Genomic DNA, 16,090 nt, shown 5'->3' with positions numbered 1-16,090 from the left:
CTGGGTCCTGAAAGGCCAGCCTCAGTCTCCTGGCCCGGGGGGGGGGGAGGGGGGGGTGGGGGGGGGGTCAAACTTTTAAAAAGAGAGAATGAGTTGAAAGGCAACAAGCAGGGATAACCATAGGCCTGAATAAAAAGGATAAAAGAAAAATATGCCACCTGGCCAGTCAGTTGGCTGGTTCAAAGTGACAGTGCTCCAAGGCCTGGAAAGCCTTTGGCAGTGGCCTATTTTCAGAGTGTCACACTGCGATGAATGTCATGCTGTCCTGGCCCTTGGAGTGTGGGCAGCCTTGGATGGCTTCATCCCTCGCTCTCCGAGGATGGCCCCATGGGCCTCCTCCAGCCTTGCATCCTGCTCGTTAGCTCACAGGCAAGGTTGGCCAACCCTCCCCTTAGCTCTGCACGCACGCAGAGCGTGCCATACAACTTATCACCCAAACTGGGACACTTTTGAGAGTTAAAGTGACACTATTGATAATTACCCTGGGACAACAAGTATAAGCCACAGTTGTCCCAGGCAAACCAGGATGTTGGTCACATACGAAACCAAGGTGTTAGCCTCGGCCCTCAGAAGGTCGGTGTATGTCAACCATCACGTTAGATCTAATTAAGTCTCTCATACCCAGAGTCAAGAACTAAAAACAGAGTTTCGAACCGCTCCGTAACAGCTTTTTATCACTTTTCCTCGACCTTTTATCCTCCCTCCAAGTGAAATCTTACGTGGAAGGCTAACATACAACACAGACGAAGTGTGGGCTGCTTGGAGTGGAGTGGACATGAGGGCTGGGGGTCTCTCCTTCTTCCCCGGCTGCTCTGGAGGGGCCTACAAGGGCCCTCTGGCCTCTCAACACACAATTGGAAAACCACCTTTCTAGACCATACTCTCTCCATCTCAACGTTAACTTGTTCCTCAAACAGCGTCACGCGATTTGTCTGGGCTGGAAAAGACTAGGGCCTGCTATTCCAGATGTCCTGGCTCCTATTCCAGCGAGGCACACCCAGAACAAACTGGAAGCCTGCAGCCTTGTAGTGGGTCCCGAACACATGGCTCCTGCAGGAATGACTATGTAACGGGACCCCACGAGCTGGCGGCCTCGCAGGCCACTCTGCCAGCTGCCTGGGCCGTTTCATCAGAGGCACTGAGGAGCTTTATTAAGAATGAATTAAGAACAGTGAGGGGAAGGCAGGCAAGTTGTCCTTCTGAGGACTTGGAGCAGGGTCTTGGCTCAGAGTTGTGCTTGTAACTGCAGGAACCCGCAGTATTGCCTTCCGCATCTGCTCTGCTTGCCCTGACCTCAGGACGGCGTGGCTGCAGGAAACGCACGCAGCCTTGTGCTTTGTGGTGGGGCTGAGGCTGAAAGAGGGCACTTCAGGCCAGGTGGCAGGAGACGTGTGTCAGGACCGACCAAGTGCACGGGGGCACGAGGACAGTGCAGTGAGCTGAGGGAGGAAGCGCGTTGGCCCAGAGAGAAAGCCAGCGTCCAACAGTCAGAGACAGGCCAGGTCTTCCAAAGAAACCCATCGGGCACTCCGGGAGGAGAGGAAGGCAGACAATGAAGAGGCAAGAATTGAAACCACCAACCGAAGGGCAGGTTTTACGTAAACACAAGCACAGAACCAGAGGTGACTGCGTGTGGTCACTCTGTCAACACCGCTTTACTAGGAAGCCGGCCCGCTGGGCTCCCCCACCCACGTCGGTCATCCTCACCCTGGAATCCGGCCGCAAGCACCCAGGAAGACATCGCTAGGAACTGCAGGCAGGCGGTGTATTGTTACACATTCAGGGACCATCCACACCACAGGCATCATCTTCTAGTCCAGCAGGTGTGTGTCTACACAATGTGTGTGTGTGCGCGCACAAGCGTGCATGCGTGTGTGTGTCGTCTCGTGAGGCTTCACAGGACAGGTCCGAGGGCCCAGGTCAGCAGCATGCTTTGAGGTCTCCTGCTCTTTGTCTTAATGAGTCTGAAGCCAGAAACAGAAATATGGACGGAGTCTCCGGAGGGGTCCTGGAGCCTCTGTCTTAGCTCAGTCTGTTGTTCGCACCCTGGCTGCGTGTAAGAATCATCGGGGGCACTCTGGAAAATGCCAGCGCTGGGGCTCCCCTGCAGACCAATGAAATTGGCGTCTCAGGGCTGAGGCCCGGCACTGGTATTTGTAAAAGGTTCCCCGAGATGATTCTAACGTGCAGGCAGCGTTGAGAACAGGGCCCCGTCCCCCTCCTAGTGACTGGCTGGTGGTTACTCCCATACCCAAAGGAAGTCCCAGCTTAGATTTCAGGGAGCGCTCCTTCCCCACCCCCACTCTTGGGGACACGCTTCCTGCAGCTGCTTCCCCGGGGGCCGGGGGGCTTCAGGGCAAGGTGTCCAGGAGGGAGGTTGCTGGCCTGCAGCCGCAGCACCATCGGGAGGCCATCTGAAAATCCCCTCCCTGTGCCGCAGCTGACGAAGGCGGCCAAGCGGCCGGAGCAGGACAAGGCAGCCTCAGGTGGGAACCTAAATGTTGCTGGAGTTTCCTTAGTCAAAATCATTCATAGTCTCCCGCAATTTCATCCTGTATCTCTAGCAACTACATGAGAGCATCCTTCTCAATAACTCCCCCTCCTGTGTCATTTCTGGTATTTTTGACCATTTAATAAAGGCGATTGTTATCCATACAACTACTAATATTTTCATCTATCTGGAAAAATATTATAACTTTCGCACATTCAACTAAATAGTCATTAATAAGGTAACATGTCAAGCACCATGTTTTTGCCATGAGAAAGGAATTGACCATGTATGGCATATGAGTCAAAGGAAAACAGGCTTTCTCAGCACCCTCTGCATCAGCTTGCAATTCCAGATCTAGAAGGTTATATACAGTGTATTACGCTGGAAATCCTCAGAACAGTGCTAAAGACACCCCTGCACGTGTGGGGTAAACATCCAGGGCCCAAGGAAGGACCTGAGAGGCATCTGCATCTCTGAAGACAGTCCCTGCTCGGTTAGTCGGAGCCATTTGGGAAGATCAGTGCCCTTCACAGGGCTCCAGCAAATGGCAGCTCAGGCAGAAGGCTACATTTGCACAGCCTGGTTGTCATTTTCCAAATGGAGTTTTAAAACTGTCCTTAGATGCCTAAAAGCACGGCTGGTTTTTCCATTTTCCTCTCCAGTAATTCTTTTAGATTCTCATCTCTGTGCTTGAAGTCCAAGTAATCAGAGAAGGAGGAGCCCCGCCGGGCGCTGAGCAGAGCCCCGCGGCTAGGACCCTCCGCCACGAGGCTGCCCCTGCCCATCCCCGGAGGAGTCCCCATGGGCTTGGCCTCCTGCTCCCCGAGGGCCTCCTCCCGCGCCCCGGGGTCCGGCTCCGCCTGGGAGGGCTCCTGGGATGCGCAGCGCCGCCGGCTGCGGGGGGCCAGGCCCGGGCTGCCCTGCTCCCCCTCGAAGCAGGGGTCCTCGTCCTCCTCCTCGTGGCAGGAGCTGCCTCTGGCGCTCTCCCCGTCCGACTGGAACGCCGGCGCCTTGGCCCCGCGCTTCTGGGACAGGTCGAAGGGCTCCTCCTGCTCCAGAGCCCTCAGCATCCCCGCCGTCTGCGTGAGCACCATCCGGCCCCTGCCGAAACCTGCAGGGGGACAAAGAAGCCGTGAAAAGGGGTCCCCGGGGCCGGGTGGCACAGTGTGAGTCACCTTTTAAACACAGATACATTCCCGAAAGGCTGTGGGGAGATGGACCTTGTCACAGGTGGGGTCACATCAGCACTGCCCCTTCACGGTGGGTTTGGCATTGTGGGCCAAAGCTCAAAGTCAGCCTGTGTCTGACTCAGCACTTACACCACTGAGAACTTGAACGGGAAAACAGGCAGGTAGGTGCCCAAAGTGCAGTGTGAGGATGCTCAGCCCCACATTTTTATACTGGAACTGTGAAAACAGTGTATCTATTTAACGACAGAGGTTTGGTTAAATCAACAATAGTAGAGCCACACAAGGAAATACGTGTAAAAGATGCAGAGACACTAATGATCACGAAAGGGTATTCTCTCTACATCTTAAATAAAAAACATATATATTCATAGTGTAGGCCTAGTTTTAGCTATCTATCTCCCTATCTCCCTACCTGTCTCTATCGAAAAATGTCTAGGGGGACGTATGTCAAAATCTCAAGAGTGAGGTGGTCTTGACATTTTTCTTTCCACTTCCAGTGTATTTCTTCTTTTATTATCTTCAATAGCATATACTTTACCATAATAAAGAATAAAACAATAATAAAGGTATTTTCATCTTGAGAAAAACCCCAAGATTTCATTTGACGCCAAGGAGGTCACCCCATAACCAGGCTCCCTAGGCAGAGGTGGAGTGGGGAGGGCACAGAGGTCCTCTGAGAGGCTCCGACGCCCCTGTGTGTGTCTGTCCCACCACAGGAGTCCCGGTTGTCGGGCACAGAGATGCGAGAGGGTCTCAGTTTTAGTTTCAGTTTGAGGGCCCTGTGGGGACAGGCCTTTGGGCAGCCAGCAGACACATGGTAGCTTTCTACCTGACATGATCTTGAAGGCCTCTGCCCGTGGTGGGCGTGCGGTCAGGCCCTGAGGAACAGGTGGGGGTGACCGATGAGGAGAAGGAGGAGGGAGGGGTCGGGGCGCAGCCAGAGCCCAGGGCGCTGCAGCAGAACCGGGCTCCTGGGCTGGAGCCACACGCAGGAAGCTGCTGTCCAGCTCCGCCTGCATTGCTGAAGCCACCTGGAGCTTTGACCTTGTCAGGGGCTCAGGATGGATCTTTTTAACCTGGGTCATGATTTTTGAGCCACTTCAAAAACTAGAGTGAAAAAATGCTAACATCCTTTGCAGGTGAAAACATTAGAATTGCTGAAAGTGTGTTAAAAGCTTTCAAAGCACCTCTCCGATAAATTGTAATGTTCTTTATTTTTCTAGAAGAACGACAGAGTTGTGGTGACCGGGTTAGGCTTTCCCATGGAGGACTGTCTCCTCATTGCCTTCTAAGTCTCCAGCCCCAGTGACGGAGCAAACTTCATCTATTCCAGAAAAATCCAAGCCTGGCTTGGGAAGCGGCTCAGATAACTCAAGACACAAAAGAATAATTCAGGGAGAAAATGCTGTCAAGAAAAAACAATTCTTTTGTTTTTTAAACAGAAATTTTCCAGGGCTTTGACACCACTTCCAGGCCTTGTTTTATGATGACCGCCGTTCTCTGTCACCCAGGAGTCACCACAAACTCAGCGGGTGTTGTGAGGAACCCGATCATGCTGCTCCACGCTGTGTCTGCGCATGTGCGTCCTGTTTAGGAACGTGTCTGCCTGTCTCGCCACCACGTTTGTAAAGGGTGGGAGAAGCAGCAAGCGGAAACGAAGCCCGTTTCCCCTAGCGGAGTGAGCACTTGATTTGGAAAGTCTTGAGTTAGAATGCCCGTTCTCCCTTCAGCCCTGTTGTCCGAGCTTGAGCAGTCTGTGTAACACCTCTGGGCCTCGGGCCCCTCTTAAATAAATGAGACTAATCCAGTCTACTGTGTAGAATTGGGGGGTGAACAACAACGCCTCTAAAATGCCTAGCCCTGTGCTTTGATCGTACTCATGATGAGAGAACAGGAGCTTTTGGACTCACTGCCCTCGAATTGACCCGGCGCGTGGCGCTGCGTCGGACAGAGCGCACTGATGGCCTATTTGTTGAGGGGCGGCTTGCTCAGGTGCCTAAGGAGCAACCGGCTGAATTCAGTGGATCGGGAACAGAAACTCTCATTGCTAAGAGAAGAGAAAGGCGACAAGAAGCTTTCATCACTTCAGTTAGGACTCAGAGGGGGAGATGGAAGCCTGTGCTCTGCACACGGGCCCATCAGCCCTACCCAGCAGGAAAATGGTCCTCGGGCGTGTCTGGTGGTGAACGGGAAGAGGAGACTAGGCTGCTACAGACTTGCTTGCTGACAGTGGCGCCTGCAGATCTGTTGTTCAGAAAGGAAAGGACAGTCGCACGCCCTTTACTAGCAGGGGGATGAAGTGGATACTATACTGGCTTTAGAGTCAGGCAGGTCTGTGTTCAGATCCTGACTCTGCCACTTTTCAGTTGAGCAACTTTAGACAAATCATATCCCGAAGGCACCCCCAGCGGCTTCCCGGCTGTAACCTAGGCTAACAGCAGTTCCTCCAGCCTGGAGATGCTGTGAAGAGGTAAGGAGGCAAGGCCCCCGATGCCCCGTCTGGAACAAAGAGCTAACGATGGTACCAGCTGGCGTCGCTAGCATGCCCTGTCTGGAACAAAGAGTTAATGATGGTACCAGCTGGCATCGCTAGCATGTTCCAAGTCACTCTCTGTAACTCACCTTCTTACTATCTTCAGGTGTCAGCCTCATATTTGTTATGGTAACATTGTCAGCCTGCACCTGCTACTCTGCTGGGGTCTTGAAAATTATGCTCTCTTTTTCAATAATAAGAATGACTCTCCAAAGTTAAGCCCCTAAAAACAAGTTCAGCTCCCACTTGTTGTCCACTGGCCTCGGCGGCCTGGGGGGCTTCCTGGAAGAGGGATTACCTTGAGAATGGAGGCCCCGCTCCATGACCCCGTGCTTGACCTTCATGTGGCGCGTCAGGTTCCCCTTCAGGGTGAACTTGCTCGGGCAGTAAAGGCACTTGAAGGGTTTGCTGTCGGAGTGCAGGTGCATGTGGCCCATCAGGTTGTGCATGCGGTTGAATTCCTTCCCACACAGCTGCCGGAGACGGGAGAAGGAGAGCACAGGTTACTGGCGGGTGGGGAACCCGCCCAGGTGGACCCCATCCCGCTGCGTGAGGACAGAAGAGCTGCCACCCACATTGCTTCTGCTTTGTCTGGATCTTGGCATTTCAAGCTGCTTCTGAGGAACGTGTCCCCATGGAAGCCAGGGAGGGGCTGGCCTGTGCCCAGGCTCAGAGGGGGAGCAGGCGTGGATCCTGTCATTCAGGGATTTTAAACTCAAGGTAAAAATTGCAAGGCTTTAAGAAAAGCTTCTTTTGATGCAACCTTTGGAAAAGAACAGAAGCTGATCTGAAAAGCAACTGTTCAAAGTGTGCTTCGCTTTAATAATAAGGATACAATGCTTGTTTAATATTTACGGAGCATTTCCACTATGGAAGGTGCTGTCCTACGTCTGCCATGGAACATCTTATTTAATTCCCATACCAGTCCTATGCGATGAGTGTTGTCATCACCCCCATTCTACAGATGGACAAACTGAGCGTTTAAGGCACTTGGCCAGGGCACAGCGAGTGGGTGGTGGAGCTAGGATGACAAACTCAGGCCATCGACACCACACAGTCCGCCACCACACTACACTGTGTCCCCAGTGTAACTCTGCTGTCAGACTATGCCAGGCAATGCTTTTCTAATGTTCCACTTTGCTAATTATTAGGATGGATTTCAAAGGTAAAAGGAGCAAAGAGACATGGAAAGGAAGGAGTGTCTTTTCTCTGGGTAGAGATTTAAAGTACTGAAAATACTAGCTTAGGTATACGAAAAGGAAACATGTTTTTCTCATTTCTTTTCATTTCTATTTCCACCAAAGTGCAAATACACGACAGACCACAACAGCGGTTCTCCAACATCTTTCGGAAGAGTAGAACGGCCTTTTCAAAGGCAATGTGTGCAGATGCAGACGGCACAGAGCAGAAACAGCTGCCCTGGGCACTCACTTGTCCCCACACCTTAGCTGAGCGGGCGGCGGGAAGCCCAGCCCAACCTTGGCTGTGCTGGGAGGAGCGCAGAGAAGGATTTTGTGCCTGTGCTTGGATCAGAGTGTAGGGGAGGAACCTTCTCCTTCCTGCCCTACCTCAGAGGCCCATGTCGTGAGGCCTGCGACATGGAGGGAGAGAGACGTGGGGCACGGCATCCTCTGAAGCTGACGCCAGTCTTCCTTTCTCACTGAGAGATGTTTTCAGGGCCAGTGTCGGCGATGCTTGGTTGCACCTTTATTCGTGAAAGCCACATCTTCTGCAGGTGGCTGTGGAGGTGGGAGTTGAGCTGGCCTTGGAGGAATGGGTGGACCTAACACACGGTGACCTTGGGAGATGAGCCTGAAAGAAGGCTGGGCTGTAAGAGGAAGCCAGCCTGGGTTTGCAGTCTTCTCACGGATAATGCACGCATGGATCATGAATGGTTGGTTCTGTATTTCTAAATGATTCATATTTGGGGGTTTTAACTGCTTTTTCCCTCTTTACTTCCCTACCAGCGAGAATGGATTTGGCACACTGGTGTCCCACACTGAGTGCTCAGAGCACCCACACACCACATTCATTTGGAAAAGGTGACCCAAGAGGGGAAAGGCTGAGGGAGTTGGTCTAATTTCAGGAGAAAGCCCCCGTGTGGGACGGCTGCTTGCTTTCTTTTTAGTCTCAACAGAGACAGCCCACTGAGCTCTAGCGACCTGCGCCCGGTTCCACAGGCGTGGGGGAGTTCTGGCAGAGCCCTGCCTCTTGGCTCAGTTTGTCCACTTCTCCATCTCAGCCAAGGAAAAGAGCTTTGAAGCTCGAGACCCTACACTAGGTATTTCCAGCTGTGGTCATTTCAGGCCAGGTCTGTCACTCTCGTGTGTGGGACGGTCCCTGATTCTCTGCTGTGAGAATTGCTGAGTATGATGAGCTCTTCAGTCAGTATTTGTTTGAGATGTGTTCTCGCTCAGTAGCCGGCAACATCTCTGAAGGCTCTGCCTGCCTGTCTGTCGTAATCCCTGCCTGGTACCCAGCTCCACACCCAGTGGGTCCTCAGGGAGCATTTGCTGAGTGAGTGAAGGGGTGGGCACATTGCAGCAGCAGATCTGAAAGCAGCAAAGCTATGGGCAGTTAAGTAGAGGACAAGTAAGAGGAGAGGTTGGAGGCTGGAAGCTCAGTGAGGCTACTGCACTCATCCAAGCCCAGGTGGGTCTCATGGTCCTCTGGGCCCGACAGAGAGAATGGAAGGAAGAAATGGGTGCCTTCTGCTCTTGGCTCCCAGGAAGGGCCTGGGAAGATTCCACTCTTGGTTATTATCTGTGATTGCTGGGGTGTCAGATGCTGGCTGGTCTGAAGGATTCCATGAAGCAGATGGAATTTTAGCCTGGCCTTGAAGTGTGCGGACAGCACCCTTTGCTTTTGTTTTGACACAAGAAGAAAGTCTCTTCATTGACTATTTTCAGACGCTTCAATCAACCATAAACTAGAGGCAAGTAACGAGCACTGCTGTGGCCACGACAGCTGCTTGTTGCTGCTGTGACTTTGGGGTTAGAGCAGGTCCCGAGATTCACCTGCCCAGGCTGCCACCACCCCATCCCACCCAAGACACACAGCGGGGTGCACACGTCATGATGGCGGCTGCTGGGGATCCTCCAGATTCTTCCTCGGCCTTACAAAAGCAATCTTTTACTATCCTTATCACAGCCCAGTGTCTGCTTTTCTCCTCTAGTGTTTTTCTGGATCAAATCATTCAGTACTGAGCTTCCAGGGACATTTTAGAGGTACGTGGGGACATTAGGACATTAAAACGATATTGTTCCCGGAAGTCAAGGCCTATGGCCTCAGGGAAGGTCCTCTGTGGGACATGACCGGTCAGCTATATTATCTGATGTATGATTGCGAAAGGAGACTGATTTTTGTGCTGTGGATAAAATTTAATTTTTATATACTAGAGCTATCCTTCGTGGTTTGTGGTAGCCTACTGGTGGCCAGTGGAGAGCTTTCCAAGCCCTGAGTAAAGGTGTGTCAACTCCAAAAAATGTTTGGGACACTGCAAGGTGTCCCAGGCAGTCTTCGGAAATGCAAGGACCTCCTTCTTTTTCTTTGTGGCCAACCTCAGCATCAAACACAGGGTTACACACGTTGTAACACTTGATGACTATCTAGGTATTTGGGTTGGGAGAATAAACAAACAAGTCAGGAAAATATCACTACCCCATGAAAAATCTAAAAGAGTATCTAAAAGAGTTGCCATCACCAACTCTCTTCATTTCCCCCATTAAACCTATACACGCTCATTTGCAAACTCAACTCCTCAGTGGCAGAAGGATAGAGACAATTAACTCAGGACCTAAAGGACTTGGACATCATTCACGTCTCAGTGGGAGGTGCACTTAGCATCTTCTGTGCAGCCTCTGACGTTCCACAAAATCCTTTGGTCCTTATCCAGAACACGTGGCCTCTTCATCTTCCTCAGAAGATTGTCCTCACAGACAATACACAAGTGTGTAGAGATATTTTGTGTCTGTGAGATTGGGAGGGGGGCCTCTCGGTCACTGTTAGGGAAGAGAGGCCGGAGAAAGAGGACTGGATCAATTGCAGATGGCGCCCTGGGGGATTTGAAATGTGAGCTCCAAGCAGAATCACTGTGGTAGAGAAAGGGAGTTGAACTGGACGGAAGAAGAGGGTTGGGAGGGAGCACGAAACTCTAGCTTCTCTTGGGAAGAGCAGCCATCTAAAAGGCCCCCTTTAATCATGAGATGTGAGGCTAGGAGTTTGCTCAAGTCAAGATTTGCTGGATCATCTCCTGCCAAGGTCTGTGGAGATTAAAATAGGGATGGGTGCTGGTCCAGGAAGCTGCTGGAGTGGTGAGGACTCAGGCGTTATCTTGCAGGTGCTCATCTCAACCAGCCCCACCCCAGGCCCCACCGTGAACTCTCAGATGCTCGATGCATGCGATTACAGGATTAGTGTGCCTCTGACATGAAATCTCAGCTTTCCATCCACACCCACGTCCCTACCTACTTTTAAGAGGAAGGTGGACCTCAAAATGTTATAGAAAATTGGAAGAAATGCTTTGAGCTGTCCTTTAAAAATGGGCTGCAAGGATTATTAGGCTTGGAGATGGCAGAGCAGAGGGTGACGGTGAGACCCCGGAGGGATGGAGAGCTTGCTTCCTTTTCTCTTCAGTAAAACATCGATGATAATCATAGTCTCCTATGAAGGTTGTTGTAAGGATCAGATGAGATAATTCAGGTGAATGGCTTGGCAAATAGTAAGAGCTCAAGAAATACTAACTCTTTTTACTGTCATTCTCATGTCCATAGTCGACTACTTTACATTCCAGAAATAGAAAGATCTTTGAAGATGAGGGTGCTGTCTTTTTTAAACCAAATTATTTGGAGATGATATTAAAGGATGGACCAAGTGAGGAATCCTTTGGGTAAATAAATACCTGCCAGGTTCCTTGAGGCGCACTAGAAATGGAGACAGGCGTGCCTGATGCAGCACCGGGAGTGTGCATGGAAAGGGAGGATTCGCCCCCAATTGCAGGCTTTGCAAGAGCCCGTTATCTGGCTCCCTGATCATCAGTCAGCCCTTTAAACAGCTGGTAGATGCCCGGTTCCCTCATTCCACAGGAGCTCCTAATTCTGTCCTCCTGGCCCTGCTTCCATCCCTGGTCCACGGCCTAGAGCTGCCCCAGGCAACTTCCCGTGAGCCCCAGCGACCATGCTGACAGCCAGAGTCCTGGAGAAGTCACTGTGTGCTGACAGGGTGATGGCAGTGGGCAGCGGCTGGGCTGGGGCCAGAGGCCCACGAAGCCACGAAGAGGCACGCTACTTCATGCCAACGGGCCAGCTCTGAGCCTGAGGACTGAGATGCACCCGGAAGCCTGCACTTGCCTATTCAGAGGGAAAAGGTCAAAGAGCTGCAGCCCAGCCGAGGAGAATGGCCTTCGCTCAGCCGCCCTTCCCTTCCATTCTTCTCTCTCTCTCTTTTAATAAGAAGGGTGTTCCTTTCCTCAAAGGGAGAGAGAGGGAGGGAGCGAGGGAGAGAGAGACTGTAAACTGTCCAAAAGGACCGTGAGAAAACAGGAAGCTTTGAAAAGTACAAGAGAAAGCAAGATGAAATCTATTTGCAGGCGGGCCCCTGGGGACATGTGAGGCATTGTTAAGAGGCCGCTCATACAGCTATATCCTTCCTTCTGCTGAGGAGGCTTTGCTGCCAAGAGGCTGCTATCTGGTCACTGCCTTAACCCCCTCAATGCCTGCCAGCCCAAGAGCCAAGATCCCAAGCACTGGGCCCCTAAAAGTCCCCACCTGGTTTCTCCCCTGATGGAGCATCCAGGAGCTGGAGGGGAAAATGGAGCCAGTTTGGCCAAGGTGGGGACCCTTTTCAGGGAGACCTCATCCTCTTCTGTCAGCTCTCCCCTTGGCCCTCGGCCCTCTGCTCAGACCAGGCTGCAGATGACCTGGTGATTCATAACTTAGGCAGCTCCCGGCTTCACCCATCTCAAAGGAGAGTTTGTCCCGGAAATTCTGGATGGCTGCTTTTCCTGGACAGGTTTCCCAAAGACGGCAGCTGGTTCTTTGCTTTTATGGAGTGTGGTCACTACAAGGATATCATCCAAGTCAACCCCCGTGTGCTTACGCAGAATCTGGGAAGCACACTTCTGAAACCCGGCTTAAGTCTACAGGCACAGGGCTCTGGAGAAACTCCAGCTGGCTCCAAGGAGCAAAGAGCCCAAAGGCGAGCCAACAGCAAAGAGCCCAGAAGGGGAGGAATTTTTTTATAAGAATAAAAAAACAGAAACATAGAATGGAAACCTTTCCTCCCCTCTAATTTTCCATCCTATTGTTAAAGCTTGATCCCACAGTGAGCGAACGTTTCTGCCCGCTGTGGACAGCTGTCTCTGCCAAGCACAGAGCCCAGAGAACCAGCTCACGTCACCACAGGGAGCAATGTATGTTAGGAAGTATTTTCAGTGGAGAATCCCAAGAAATTAGAATCTGTTACTGAAAGAATCCCCCTTTTTCACAAGTTTTTGGGTAAAGGAGACAGAGCTAATCCTTGGAGGATGGCTGCAGCGAGGCCTGTCTCTTTTTTCCAGCCACATCAATCACGTGAAGAGAATGACTCTCCCCTGTTACCACGGTGAAGCTTGGGTTTAGCTGTCCAGTCCTGCTCCCCAGCATCGCCGTGCAGCCAGCCGCCTCTTGTCTCAGGGCTACGAACTGCACAGCGATGAGCAATGGTCCTCCATTCCTCTCCCGACTCCCAAACCCCCAACAACCTCTGCCCAGGGCCAGCTTCCCAAGGATCCAGCACAACAGGGATGGGAAGCAAGGTGCACAGGACACCATCTCGAGATGGCCCATCTCACCGTGCAATCTGGAGCGGGTTTACAAAAACCCAGAGCCCCATCACATAATCTGTAAACTCAGATGAGCTCTGAAATTCTTTGTAATGAAGAAGGGTGATGGTACAAAGACGACACCACGTAGGATGACATTTTGCAGGGAGATGGGACAAGTTGAGGAAGAACCTGCTGGTATGCTTCTGGCACTTTCCAGGAGACAGAGAGCTCCTGATGGAGATGGCTGACACCTGTTCTTGTTTCAGAAATGTCTAAGAATGGAGAAGGGCCACCTCAGTTTGACACAAATCCTCTTCAACAGCCAATTCTTTCTATTCTAATGACAGATACACTCTCCTGGGCAGCCCCCTGACCTGTAGTGTGGTCTCCTAGGAGCACCTCCCATCAGGAGGAAGCAGCCTTGCAGGTGACCATTGCACTTCCTGTGCCAGGCTCGTCTCCCACGGGAGAGTGTAAACTAAGCATCATTTCTAAGCTGGCATTCCATGCTATAAGCCCCTCTCGTCAGGGTTCCGTTGGTGTGGACCACACATCCAGAGCCCAATCCACCCTCAGGGAGAAGTCACCGAGAGTTTCTGAACCGTGATGGTGACCGTCAGACACCCTCTGGAGCATGGATGGCACCCTATCAGCAGGATGGTGGAAGAGAGGGAGTCCTGAGACTTCACGCTGGGCTGGTTCACCGCATCGGCGGGCCCAGGCCGCAGTGCTTTGTGCAGTGTTTGCACGCTGGGACTAGAGGGAGCCCTCAAAATCCTCAGATACCACCTGGTCCAAGAAACCCTCCAGGTCCCCTGAGGCCTTGGAGGGTGGAGAAGCGGAACTGCCTCTGTGCCCCCAGATCACACCCAGCCTGCAAGCCCCTTCTTGTGTTGGCTCTGCCCCCTGACACATCCCTCCATCTCAGGGACGTTTTCTGCCTGATTTCACCACGACTGCTGGACCTGAACTGACGAGGGAGAGGTCGAGTTGGGTGGATCGGACAGGCGTGCATTTTGGGGGGACTGTGAACTCTGCCAATGGCTCCCTTCGTATTCTAACAACCTTATGCGCTCTGCCTCCAGTGTTGACAAGGCAAAAAATACAGTTCGTGCTCAACGCCCAAGAGTAAACTCAACACGAGGAATGAAGATGGTAAAGGGCCCTCGTGCACACCTCCATTATGGGAAACAGCAAACCCCTGGCAGGAGGGAACAGCTCGGTTAAAGGGAAGGGTTCCAGGGTTCAGTGAAGCAGGAAGGAAATCAAAGACGTGCCTAAAGAGAGAGAAGAGGTGGGTCGGGGGGCCCAGGGGCTCACGCAGCCAGGGCTGGCTTTCCAGGGGTGCCATCTGTGCTGTCCCCCAGGGCCCCAGACTCAGAGGGTCTTGAACTTGTTGTAATGCTCTCCTCTCACAGTCTTGAAATTCTTAATAACGTTTGAATGAGGGGCCCCGCATTTTCCTTTTGCACCAGGCCCCGTGAATTATGTAGCCGGTCCTGCAAGCAGCTTCCTCCCTGCTTCAGCTCGGAAGACTCAAGATGGACATACAGTGACTTTCGAACCACTGGGAACTTGAAGGAAAGGAGGGGAAACACAAGTGGGCGGCAGGAAAAGGGCTGGAGGGAGGGGGCTCCCTCCCCCGCCTCCGGAGGGGCCCGCACAGGTCGAGGGAAGCTCTGGCTCCTGACCCCTCTCACCCCGTCCAGGAGTGGCCAACACAGGAAAGAAGTCAGCTTCGCAGGGGGTTCCTCCAAGTGGGGACATGCAGCAGAGGGTTAAAGCAGGAACGGCCCCGGGGCACAGGGACCGTCCTATAGAGATGGGGCGGATGGAGCCGATCATTTGGACCCCACGGGACAGGCAGCACCAGAGAGAGGGAGACCTTCCATTCCAAGCAGAATCGAGCGACGTGGTTTCCCTCATCTTCCCCTCAGCCCTCTCTTCGTGACCATGACCGGGATGACACTTGCCGGTACATTCCTTGAATTAAATCACCCAATCCTGAGCCAGATTCCTTCTCATTTTAGAAGTGGAGAAGAGAAGGGAAACAAGGCGGGGAGGGGTCAGGAGGGGGCCACCGTGGGGAGCCAGAGCATTTCTGGGTAAAACCAGTCAGCGCCTTGAGCTTTACAAATCTCCAGCTCCAACGTGATTCCTGGGGACGAAATAAGAGCCCAAACCTTGTGCCCCATGGTACTCAGGAATAAAGAGAAGCACTCAGTTCTGTGCGCTCAGTTCTTCCTCGGCCCAAGCAAGCATGTCTGAGGTTCTCTGAGGGGCTAGTCTCGGAATCTCTTTCATCATCTCTGGGAAACCTGCCCTCGAATTACACTGCTCAGCCCAAGCGTCTGGAGGGCAGCTGGGAGCAGAGGAAAGGGCAAGGCACAATGCTGGAAGCTTCTCTGACTGCTCTCTGTGTTCTCCTCATTGGCTTGTGAGGGGAAGAGGAGACGCCCCATGGCTCCCTTCTAGAGCGGGGGCTCCCCACATCACCTTCATCCTTCAGCGGCCTTGATCCCCAAATGGGCCTCCCCGCTCATACTTCCCACCACCGGCTACCTCACCCCCTGGGCTCTGATTCCACAGTGAGACAAACAGGGCAGCTGCTCAGGGCCGAGCCGAGGGCCTGTGTGAGCACTGGTGTGCATGGGTGTGGTGGAAAGAAGGACAGAGCAGCAGATGGGCCTGGGGTTGGCCGTGAACCCACTCTGAGCCTCAGTGGTCCCACTGGTGAAACACAGTCGAAGGCTCCCCAGAGACCCTGCCCCATGCGGCATTTGCACCACCCCGTGAGTCCTCTCTTTCAGGACTCCTCCCGGGGCCCCTCGCCCACCTTGCATTTGAAAGGCTTCACGTCAGAGTGGACGATCATGTGTGCCTTGAGGGTCTGCTTCTGCACAAAACTCTTGTAACACAGGTGACACTGGTAGGCCCGGATGTTGGTGTGGATTAGCACATGTCTCTTCATGTTGGCCAGCAGGGTGAATTCCCGCCCGCAGATCCCGCATTTGTGCTCCTTCACGCCCTGGAAGGAGGCAAGATTCAAAAAGCCATGGTTAACAAGTAACACG

General features: G+C 52.7%; 1 protein-coding gene across 1 annotated transcript in view; it reads right to left on the bottom strand.

The window, feature by feature from the left end:
- Window positions 1-63: 63 nt before the first annotated feature.
- The window catches only part of ZNF366 (zinc finger protein 366), a 63,084-nt gene continuing 47,057 nt past the window's right edge, over window positions 64-16,090 (bottom strand). Inside the window, exons 3-5 of the mRNA XM_046668343.1 lie at window positions 15,853-16,044; window positions 6,513-6,687; window positions 64-3,602 (exon numbers count right to left, since the gene is read on the bottom strand). Of these exons, the coding sequence (XP_046524299.1) occupies window positions 3,109-3,602; window positions 6,513-6,687; window positions 15,853-16,044 (861 nt within the window). The 3' untranslated portion in view covers window positions 64-3,108. The remainder of the gene's footprint in view (window positions 3,603-6,512; window positions 6,688-15,852; window positions 16,045-16,090) is intronic.

Source organism: Equus quagga, chromosome 7, assembly GCF_021613505.1.
Source record: "Equus quagga isolate Etosha38 chromosome 7, UCLA_HA_Equagga_1.0, whole genome shotgun sequence".
NCBI lineage: Eukaryota > Metazoa > Chordata > Mammalia > Perissodactyla > Equidae > Equus > Equus quagga.
Note: the sequence above shows the minus strand (reverse complement) of the source record. Positions and strands in the feature narration are given on the sequence as shown.